Genomic DNA, 11,603 nt, shown 5'->3' on the forward strand with positions numbered 1-11,603 from the left:
AGGGCCCAAGAACGTGATATACTTCGGCGACTATACAATATCTGTGGCTGTTGAAGCTTGAACCGGATTATCCCCAACAAACTGATGCTTACTCACGTGCCATCTGAGACTGCATAGAATTTCCCTCTAATCCGACTTTAATTGAATGCAAATCCTATCCCACAAGCTCAGAGGAAGAGGCAAATCAGAGGCATCCATCCATCAGTGATTTGATGATCAAGCCCAGACTTTAATTTGATTACGAGGTGGGGAACATACACACTTGTACATCGAATATACGTATACAAATACAAATGTTCGATTCACGGGAGCACGCAACGGAACAGTGGAACAGTGGAGCGGTAATCATCATTAGTTGGGTCCAATCATTTGTTTCCCGTTTAAACACTGAGCTTAACATACAAATTAGCCAGCAATTCCCACAGAGATAGGCAGCGCCATGCCCGAAGACGGATGGGCGTTTGCTTCTAAATGCATGTCAAACATCACATTACTCAAAATGTTTTCAGATAGTATTTGAATAAATCAAAATTAACACACTCTAAGAAACACACACCTGGAAATGTTATAATCAAGCGACGCGAACATAAGAAGCTGAAGAAATACCGGGTTTCACTTTCATTTGCCTCCAAATTCCCCCCGAAATTCCCCAATATCGCTTTCAATTTATATAAATTTTGTGGAAATTATGTAAGTAAATGCTTGATTAGAGGCAAGCATTTCCAAAATCAAATTACTTCCATTGATTCGCTTAATTACCAGAGCCTAAAATACCTCTAAGGCTCTGTGAACCGGGCGGAGTTCCATTTCCGTAGCCGCCAGAAAATTCCGAAAAAATCAAAGTAAAAACAGTCAAAATTCAAATCAAACGCCATTACATCACATCAACACACTCGTATATGCAGATTCGGAGATGCCGGGGCCCCGGCGTCTGACAAACACATGTTAATTTCCACTCATCTTTTCCCGCGTGTCTTGTTTCCCCTTTGGGGACCCCATTCCACTCCATTCCATTCGATTCCATTCCATTTCTTTCTACGGTCCGCTCCGCTGCTCATATTATTGATTTCTTTTGGCAAGCAAGATTTCATAATCACACGGCGATGCTGCTGCCACTACCGATGCCGGATTATTATCAGCGCCATAAATTAATCAGAGGCACGGAGGAGCACAGGTCGCGCATCATCTTCATCTCCCATCCCTTCCCGCAAGAAATGCATATGCAAATGCGTATGGGAATGGGCCTGGACTGAAACACTTTGATTTTACCGGGCAGGGAGCTGAACTTGGAGCAACTTGGGGCAGGTTGTGTGCAAGCGAGGCATTAATTTAATTTTATGTATTTATTATGCATTTTTTGTTTTCCTTTTGGTTTTAATCGCGCGATTGCCTCAAACTAGCCAAATGCCAGCGGAGAAAGTGCAGACGGAGCCTGCAGACGCACCCAACCCAGCCCAACCGAACCCAGCCCAGCCCAGCCCAGCCCAGCCCAATGCAGAACCGAGGGAGAACTCCCTCCGGCATTCTCCTTCATTTATCATAGTTTTCCGCAATTCCCCAACAATTTTGCATAAGTATCTGTCATCGATTAGTCAGAGCTCCAGCTGTCGGCATATTATAATCTGATTTGATTTGGGTATTTAAACCGTTTACAGTTTTTGATTCGGGATTGCGAAATGGTTTTCCGTTTTTGCCAAATTAACAAACGTTTATGTATTTTACATGTTTATACCCTTCGTCTTCGCCCTCCCGCGAGATCTCGTCAGCATTTTGATTGTGAATTTAGAAAATACTCGTATATTTATCACTAACTTTTATGAGATTTTATATAAGATGCCTATTTGGGTTTTCTGGCGACGCTGTTGTGGCATATTATACCACATATCTCAACAAATATTTTCAGCGTAGGGCTGGGTAGGACAGGGACGGGCCTGAGGCGGGGTCCATAAATTTCTTTATGATGCCTATAATCATATAAATCTATACAGTTTTGCCTTGCTCGATGATTAATGTCAAATTTGCGGGTCTGTTACGAGCTTCGACTGGTATTTCGGATGTGAACACGATGCTCATCGAATGTCAGCAGTGAGAACGCCCTTTTCGAATATCTGTGAGTGTTAATAAGTTGTGGCCTACATTACAGAAGCGGTTAATGAAATCCAATAATCAAATTTTGGATATCCTCGACAGAAACAACATTATTGCTATGGTTCTGGCCGAAGATCGTTACGTTTGTTGGTAGATCAGACAGTTAGTTATACATACATACTACAGGACTCTCTTGAACAAGAATGTACACACATAGCTTATGGGATGGAACAGACTTTCTTTTTACAACCTCTGATCGATTCGATTCGTTCCATCAAAGAGTATGTTCCATCTTTATATCAATGTTTATTCAAGAAATTAAATTTACATAGTTTCATTGTTGTTTGTATGCTTTAACATGGTTGTATGTAGAAGTACGCTCACGTTACAAATAGAAGACACGGCTAACAATTTTCTCTGTCGGAGTGTGTGTGTGTATGTGGGGACAGGCTTAGGACTAATAAATGTGTATTCTCTCCATATTCTCATTCGATTACTTTATTTGGTGCTAATGAACAGGTCTTTACTCGTTGTTGTTAAAGTTAATAATTCTAATCAATTTTGTGAAGACTTTGCAAAGCGGATTCCATTCCAATGATATTCATCATTTGTGATGTTGTTTTGCAAAGTCTTCCAACAAAATGAACAATTGGTGTGTGTATTTATGGAGGAGCACAATGTCTCTTGCTGTGTGATAGTGTGTACTGATCGTTTATCTATACATTTAATACTGGGTTCGACGCTTCCTTTCACATGGTTACAGTTCGCTTACGCTTATGTTAGGTTCGCGGTTGCTTAGACAAAATACATTTTACATAATGCAACTTAACGCTTAATAATCCGGTGCTGTTTACGATACAAGGACAAGTGACAGGGACACAAAGGAGGATAGCGACTAAGACTATGGTAATCAAAATTTCCATCTATGTGAGGGGGGCGTTTGTGTAAAGGGAATCGGTATATTCCTATTTAAAAACGGATACAAAGATAAGCAAAGAATAGTGGGGGAAAAAACATATATGAGGCTAACAAACACTATTCATTATTCATAAAGATGTTCAGCTTTTGGTTCGCACATATGCTTGAATGTAACAAAAACTGAACATTTACAAAAATGGCCATTTAAACATTTAGAATTATAATTATAACGATTATGTAAATTGTATTTTATTTGATAATATTGAACGCAAACGTCCATCCTGTCCACATCATGTGCTGCCAGCCACAAATTCCAAGCAATCTAGCATTCAATTTGCAAAATCTCTCAATTCCGTTCGATTTGGCATTTGGCAAGTTGAAATGTTTGCCTGAAATTTGTTAACATTGCTGACAAGCACGGGGGATGTGACATTCAATTTATCGATGCTTAGGACTACTACTTAACTATGATATATAATGTATAATAGATTCATTATTCGACGAGTTTCATCAAGCGTCTGACCACAAGCGGTACGTATATGGAGTGCTTCGAAAAATAAATCAAAACTTCTCCCTGATTTCCGCGACTCTCTCTTCATGGAAATCCTTCTAGTTCTCTCATTTTGAATTTATTTTTAAAAGCGTCTGCCGCATGCAGCGAACGGGTATCTATAAACCGTTGTTCATCAATTCAATTCAAGTGGTAAATGGGCTTCAACATCAGCTTTAACCTTAAGTTTATATACTGTAAGCAGGTGCATACAATATTTAGTGGGGATCGGGTCTCTTTAAGGCTAGTTATTGTTCAATTCTCAACTCGGAGGATAGACATGGACGACTATCCGTTCTGGTCTGCTCAGTGTATCTGTTCGAATTCGTTACATTCAGTTCTTTTTGCTTCGTTCATCAATTCTCAACAACAAATAAATAAAATAATAACACCAGTTTGGTTGCAAAAGTTGCACATAAATAAATAAATAGGTATTAACTAATAATTTGCTATTTCAAAAGGTAGGGTTTCTTGCATTGTTTCTCGTTTTTCTCTTTTTTTTTGTGTTTTTTTGAATTTGCACACAGCTTGGTTTTTGGATTTTGTTTAGGTTTGCTTTGTGGACGGGTATTTCTTTCGTTTTTTGCTCTTGCTTTTGCTTCTCTCCTTGCATATGTGCAACAACAAAAATTGCAGTTAAAAAGGAATTTAAATGAGGAATTTAAATTGATTAGAGTTACTTTTTGGCATTGTTGAGGCCCAGTTCGCTGAGGATTTTTAAGGCATTGCGCGCAGCGTCGTTCTGCGACTCGTCGGAGCTCTTGCCAACGCCATGGCAGATCTGCGGCGGGTTCGTCGAGAGCGTCACAATCGTGAGGAACTCGTTGTGGTTTCCCTTGGGATAGTCCGAGAAATTAACCTGCAAAATCATGTAATAATTAATATTTGCGCTACGATTTCCCGAATGATCTACTGATCCACTATTCATACCTCAAATTCAAACAATTTGCTTAGGTACAGAAGCTGCTCCTTCATGTGTACGGCTGCGGATGCACTACTGCTGGCAGCGGTATTGCTGCTATTGCTGCTCACGCCACTCGTGTTGCTCCCCGTCGATGTATTCAGCGTATTTTCGGCGGCTGCCTCATTGGGTTGTGGCTCGCTGCTGCTGCTGTTGTCGTCTGTCCTTGTGGTCGTTGTCTCCTTGTTGGCTTCCTCTTCCTCCTCCTTGGTATCTTCGCTGTCCTTGACAATAATCATTGGATCCACTTTCCTTTTGGGTGCTATTGGGAAAGAAGAAGGGCTGAATCTATGCTGCCAGGAGGAAACAGGGGGAATGCACTCACGTCTCTTGTGCTGGCGCAGAATCAGGATACCGGGCATGGGGCCCACTGGCGTTGAGACCATCGGAATATCCGTTTCTGCAATGGCTTCAATTACTGGCGCTGATGTCGCTGTGGCAGTTGCTATTTCTGTTGGATTGCTATCGATTGTGGAATCCTGTGACACCTGGACTGCGTTCCTATGCTCATCCGATTCCAGTAATTCTAACAAAGCTGCAAACAGAATTCAGTTACATTGATGGTAAAAGCAGACAATCATAAACATACCCTGCGCTGCACTGCGCTTGGCCAGCTTCTTGCTGTTGCCCGTTCCTCGGGCTGTGGTTCCGCTGGCCGACACCTCCATGACGAACTCGCGCCGCCTGGAGGCTTCGTTGCCGTTCTTCGCTATCAGTTCGAAAATGGGCTCCTTTTCCTTGCGCGTCTGCTGCAGCTGAATGAGCTTCGTTATGGGGTTCTCGGCATCGTCCAGCTCCACAGGTCTGATGGCGACATTGAGTCGCTTCCGCCGTTCCGGCTTTGCCATGGAGACCACGTCCGATAGCGAAATGGTTGTGCCACCTCCATTGCCGTTCGCCGACCCATTTTTGCCAGGCGTCTTCACCTTGATGCGCCTTACTGGCGTCTGCTTGGTGGGCGTGAGTGGCGGCAGCTTCTGCAATTCTGTGAGCATCTTTTCGGCCGACCGCTTCTTCGACAGCTTCTTGCCGTTGCCCTCTCCCTCGGTGACGATGCTACCCACGACGCAGGCCGTGATGAAGTTCTTCATGTGGGCCGGTCCATCCTCGCGCAGCACCTTGAAGTGAACAGTCATGTTGCGCTTGATACCGATCTCGTGCACCTGAGAGATGGGCGACTTTTTGTCGCCCTCGTCCATAGAGTCGTCGAGCGCCTCCTCTGACGCTGAGCTGGCCTGCGTCTTGAGCACCTGCAGAGCCCGTGCCGCCGCATCGTGCTTGGCCTGCTGCAGCGTGCGCCCGATTCCCACGAATTTCTGCTTTCCCACGTACAAGGTGATCTTGCTGGGCGTGGGTGGAATCGGGGCGTAGGACATATTTGGCCCGTGGATCATGTGAGGCCCTAGCGGCGGCACCATCGTATATCGTGACGCATATTTGGGCCCATAAGCCCGCTGGGGATTATAAAAGCCATGTGGATGCATGGGCGGGGAAGGAATGGGCACGAAACTGTGGCCATGTCGTGCAGGGCGCAGGGCGAAGGGAGGTGGCAGTGGCTGAGGCATGGGCTGCTGCATCCCTGGCGGTGGTGTGGGCAAAAGGGAGCCCCCTCCAAACTCCGACGGCATTAGCGGATCGGTGGGCTGCATCTGTGTGGGGTCCAGCAGGTAGTAGGTGCGCTGCCCCAGCTTCATGGCCAGCGCATTCAGCTCAACGGTGGGTGTGATGTGGGTGCGTGTGGTGCTGGCTTCTTCGCTGCGGCGTATCTTCGGAGGCGGATGCTTGTACTTGGTCTCCTCGATGGCCCTGGAGGCGGCCATGTGCTGGGCCTTCTTTATCTTGAACCCGTCCGCCGAATACTCCTCATCGCCCAACTTCAAGGTGACCGTGAAGGTTTTGCAGTGGGCCGGTCCCCGTTCGCCCGTCAGCCGGTACTGGTGGGTGATCTTGTTGTATCTGGCCAGTTCGTTGACCAGGCACATGGGCGTCTTGTCCTTGCCACTGCGTCCCGAGCTGCTGTCCTCGTTGGGCAGCGTGCCCGTCGCATCGATGTGCTCTGTGCTGCTGAAGTTATTTACTGTTGGCGCTCCCGTCTCCGTTGTGCTTTGCTCCACATTCGGCTGCTCCAGTTGCGGCAACTCCTCCAAACATGTGGATTCCGTAGCTCCCGGTAGGACGCTGCTATTCACACCTTCTGGAAGCTCTGCTGTTGGTGCTGGTACTGCTGCCACTACCACTGCCTCGGGGACCATTGCTGGGGCCATGACTGGTGCGACTTTGGCATTGCGATATGTTGTCTGTAGGATGGCCTTGGGGGCATAGCCGTTGCTGGTGCCGCTGTTGGGGATGTAGTGGCCGCCACTGTTGTTGTTGTACTTTGAGGGCGGCTTGGGCTGGCTCATTTGGTAGTAGTGGGGCGGATGGGCTGCATAGCTGCCGATGTGGGTGGCCATGTGGTGCGGCGGCGGCGGAGGAGGCGGCAGCGGATTGTACGAGAGAGCGGCCGGATTGCCAGCCAGAGGGTTGTAGGCCTGCGGCAGAGGCTGGTTGCATTTACCCACGTGCCCGTTACTGGTGCTGAGATGCTGATGCTGCTGTCGGATCTTTTGCATTTGGTTGTTGTTGCTGCTGCTGCTGATGTTGCTGCTGTGGTGATAGGCAGGTCCAGCCGCCACGGCAACGGCGGCAGGATTCGACGACGTCTGCTGCTGCTGTGCGTGTAGATGGTGATGGTTCAGTCTGCAATCGAGAAAGCAATCGAAGATCGGTTAATCGAACGAATGGAAGCTAGCTGAAGTCCCGGCGGGCATGGAGCGCGATGGCTTTGCGGTTAAGTCAGCAAACAATGCATGGCAAAAGGATTAGAGAGGCAATGAAGAATGCTGATGGACAAAAGTACATCGACTGACATCTGGGAAAAACAAAAACACCAACACGCAGTCCGTCCCAACGTCCCTTTCTGAAGCTGCCTCCTCACCCCAGTTCAAGTCCTGCCCCTTTTGCACTGTTGTTGTTGGTGGTGCTGCTGCTGCAGAGGACAACAGACAACAGCGGTGAGGCAGAACAATAGGCGAAATCCTAACAAAGCACAAAAGCCGCATTCTCTTTTACGCATCGTGTCATTTTTCGCCAACTGTCAGTTTCAATTGAGACGCACCTACCGCGACACCCTGACATCCTTTCGCAATTGGGCATTTGAGGGGCCATCAGGGACGGCCTTAGCCTCAGCCTTAGCCTCAGCATCAGCCTCTGCCTCAGCATCACAAATCATGGGCCTAACTGCCACACAGGCACAGACACAGACACAATGCTGATCAGTTTCACACAAGACACGGACAAATTTCGGCAATTTTTAATCGCTAAATCAGTTTGGAACGAAAAAGCCTTCAAATTAACATTGATATGGACAATTAGAGATAAAGATCGGCTGTACTGGGATGCAGTAGATGACCCTTAAATAGGATTCATCGGGAATCTTTTGAAACCACTCACAAATAGGTACCAATTCAATCTTTAAAATGTATTAAAGGATATATGTATCGGGATGTATGTATTGAAGTATCAGGAAATCACTTATTCAGGGAAACCTTGCCACTTTCACAGTATCAAAACCAAAACCAACTGTTGCATTGGACATTGGCATTTTGGCTTAACAGAACATCAATTGCGAAGATCTTTTTCTAGTGTTTTCACCTCTTACTCGACATGGACTTGCGAATTTCATGACGTACTGAAATGTACGCTAAGAACTGTGACCGTTAACGCGCTTTTTCCCGTAAATTCATGAGCGAGCGATCCGAGTGCCAGGCAAAACGCAACTGAAGAAAGGACGAAAAGTTCAGTTGAAGTTGAGGCAAAACATATGATCGGTAAGAATACAAAGACGAAGGGAGACCAGAAAGCGATCCGAGAAATCCGAACGATCCTCACGAACGTCAAGGATAATTGCAGCCCAGTCGCTGCTGCTCCTGCTCCTGCTCAAACCCGTTATCAAGCGGAAGTCATGCTGAGCACGAAAGAACAAAGAGCCACTGAAATTATAATTTATGAGTTGAGAAAATGGGATGATGAGTCTCACACCGATTGTCAGTGACAGGAATTAACATAATTGCCGCATCGCATAAAGCCTAGACTTGCCGGCAGGGCGATGCGAGGCGAGGCAAGCAGCAACGCTGCTGGGGCCGATCAAGGGTTGGATCTCAGATAGTTCCAACTTGAACTCTAGCTCAGAATGTTTACCGTGGATGATGATGATCGCGATGTGGAGCCGGCTGCTGTTGTTGCTGCATCTGGGGAGCGCCGGCCATTGATGCCGCGGCTGCCAGATGCTGCTCCAAGCTTGGATGCATCTGCATGTGAGTGTGGCCGTGAGTGTGGTGATGGGCGCGTATGTGGGGCGCCGGTCTGGCGGTGTGCACATTGTGCTGCATGTTGGAGCTGGGCTTCCGTCGGGAGCTCCTCGGAGAGCGATGCTAGCGATTCTAGCGGGATGAGCGAGTGCAGCTGCAATAGAGGTAACATTTTTCATGAGATACGCATGGACAAAGCAATGTTTTTATAGGGGAGAGGTGTCTCTTTGTTTGGCAATTGTGCAGACCTTCAGCAAGAATGGAAAACAACGTGCTGCCTCTAGCTGCATTGACACTGCATGCATGCAAATGCAGCGGCAGCCACGACACCAAAACGACGGCGGCGGCGATGTGCCTAAATCAAATTGTGACAGGCTACGGCTAGGACTCGAGCTCGGGGTCGGGGTCGGGGTCGGGCTAGGGGTGGAGACGGTGGTAGCGGCAGTGGTTGAGGCGCTGCCAAGCAACCACCGTTTCTTAAACATAAGAGCATTCGTAGCTGCTCGCCTGCCTGCCAGCCTTTCTGCCCATTGATCGATTTACGTGCAGTAATCTTGCCGACTTTGTTGCACTTTTCTAGTTATGTGGTAGTTCTGTAGCTGCAGAAATTGGATAAAATGCAGCTGCATTTTGGAATTCGATTCGAAATCAGGTTCCAGGCAGGATCACTTCCTTTTCAACGTGCATTGAACTGTTAATTTATCCGAATCGTATTCGGAATCGGAATCGGATTCGGACAAACGACAGACTCAACGAACCCCCTCTGCTGATCGAATGCAGACGCCGCTGATCATATGGCATAACAATTTGCATTCGCATTCTGCGCCCAGAGTTCTGCTGCCGAGAACGATAAACTACAACCACAACATACCTTCTGTCGCAGCGGGCAATGATGTATTTTTGTACTTTACTTGCTCCCCGTCTGCAAAAGGCAAACACGAACGCACTTTATTGAGCACAAACACTCCTCCAATCGATTGGAGAGCTATATCGGGGAAACTATTAAGATTAACGACGCCGACTACGCTTGCTACTGGCCCCTGTTAAGCTGTTTTCATTCACAACTTTAAAAAACACTTTACAACTATTTTAACACTTAAATTAAATTGATAAACATATTTTGCTTGGGCTGCGGATGAAACTCGAAAAATAATGGATTTATCGCTGAAATATACCGTCCGACCCTAAGAAATATACCAAAATATACGGTCTCATTTTTAAAATATACCGTAAATATACTGACGAATGAAAGTTCTATTGTACATATTCCTCGTTTTTGATATTCCGACGAATATTACTAGCTATATAGAACATTTAGCCATGCCCACATAATTTTAGCCCATTGATGAATCAATTTTCTAATTGACTGGTGTATTTTTAATACTTGCTTTTATTGCATTTTGTGTAAAAAGAGGTTTTAGCGAAATAAGTCAAACAAAAAACAAGTTGCGAAATAGGTCAATCAAAACAAACGAAAAAGGTAATTCGTTCATATTGCTCAATTTTAATATTCCATTGAATAATGCTGACTAACTAAATTTCTCAGCAATGCCCACATAGTTTTATTCCATTGATGAATCAATTTTCTACAAGATTGGTTAGTTTTTAATCCTTGCTTTTATTGTATTTATTGTAAAAAAAGGTTTAAACGAAAAAGTTCAAACAAAAAATGAGTCTCTATATAGCGTGTAAGCCGTAGTATAGGCCTTTGTATACCCTATTTTGCTAATTTTATATGAAAGTATAAATATTGATATGAAGATAAAATTTAACTAATAAAGATGTTTCTCAAATGGACATTTCTTAGACCTATTCATGTATGTATATGATGAGTGATGAGTATATGATCTCGATCCTGACTTGGTCTCTGCAAGAAGACAATAAGCTTTAAATATCGTTGAAATATTGAAAATATTTAATATTGAAATATTAAATAATATTGAATAATATTCAGGCAGGCTCCGTTTTTCATTTACTTTTGCGGATTACGTTTTCAGCCAAAACGTTTCGTTTTCGTTTTAAGGTGTTCCATTTTTCACATATTTTTTTTATCGATATGTTACATTTTGAAGTCCGAATTAAATTGGGCGGAAAACAGCTGTGCTCACCCAGATTTTCTGTTGAGCGCATGTTACAAGCACAGTCTGAGCTGTTACATGCACATTTGTGCTGTTATACGCAAAAATTTATTAATTGCCAACGTTCCGATAACCAAATCGGAATGCGTCAGCTGCTTACACCAAAACGAAATTTGTTGTTGCTGTGGCCAATTTTTTCCGAGTCAAATTTTAGGTTGGGTTAAAATAAAATTATTTATAAAGAAAGCACAAGTTAAATTACCCTGATATAGGTATCAAGTTTATGTTAATGCATCAATAAGTCATCTATTTTTTTCCTTTTGCAATTAAGGTTCGTTTTGTTGTATAAAAAGCCGTTTACTTTTCATTTCGTCAACGAAAATGTTTTCGTTTTGAAAACGAAGAAATCTTGCGGAATGGGAAAAATAGAGCCCCAATTTATGTGATTTCAAAAGTAAATCGGAAAACTTTTGTGAATGTGAAAAACGGAGCCTGGCTGATTAAAATATATTGAAAATTAATGGTTTTTGCCTGGTATGACAAACATATTCACAATTCTATAACATTCATTTACCCCAGGGTATGTGTATATGGAATGGGACTCATTGTTGTCAACCGGTTATTACAGATTCTACCCGATTCAAATAAATACCGAAATA

At 44.6% G+C, this 11,603-nt stretch overlaps 1 protein-coding gene and 1 long non-coding RNA gene across 3 annotated transcripts; one reads left to right on the forward strand and one right to left on the reverse strand.

The window, feature by feature from the left end:
* Window positions 1-1,581: 1,581 nt before the first annotated feature.
* On the forward strand, window positions 1,582-2,480 carry LOC26533882 (uncharacterized). Of its 2 annotated transcripts, XR_001452157.2 has the most exons (3): window positions 1,582-1,914; window positions 1,989-2,110; window positions 2,191-2,480. It is a non-coding gene; the product is annotated as an uncharacterized lncRNA (long non-coding RNA). The 2 variants fall into 2 exon arrangements; XR_001452158.2 differs by having other exon boundaries at window positions 1,582-2,110.
* Window positions 2,380-10,056, reverse strand: stau (double-stranded RNA-binding protein Staufen). The gene is made up of 6 exons (XM_001360694.4): window positions 9,738-10,056; window positions 8,757-9,020; window positions 5,107-7,256; window positions 4,843-5,052; window positions 4,487-4,779; window positions 2,380-4,415 (listed from the first exon to the last, which is right to left on the reverse strand). The coding sequence occupies exons 2-6, from the start codon at window positions 8,945-8,947 to the stop codon at window positions 4,233-4,235; spliced, it is 3,027 nt and encodes a 1,008-aa protein (XP_001360731.3). The 5' UTR covers window positions 8,948-9,020; window positions 9,738-10,056; the 3' UTR covers window positions 2,380-4,232.
* Between the last annotated feature and the right edge of the window lie 1,547 nt (window positions 10,057-11,603).

Source organism: Drosophila pseudoobscura, chromosome 3 (genome assembly GCF_009870125.1).
Source record: "Drosophila pseudoobscura strain MV-25-SWS-2005 chromosome 3, UCI_Dpse_MV25, whole genome shotgun sequence".
Classification (NCBI taxonomy): Eukaryota; Metazoa; Arthropoda; class Insecta; order Diptera; family Drosophilidae; genus Drosophila; species Drosophila pseudoobscura.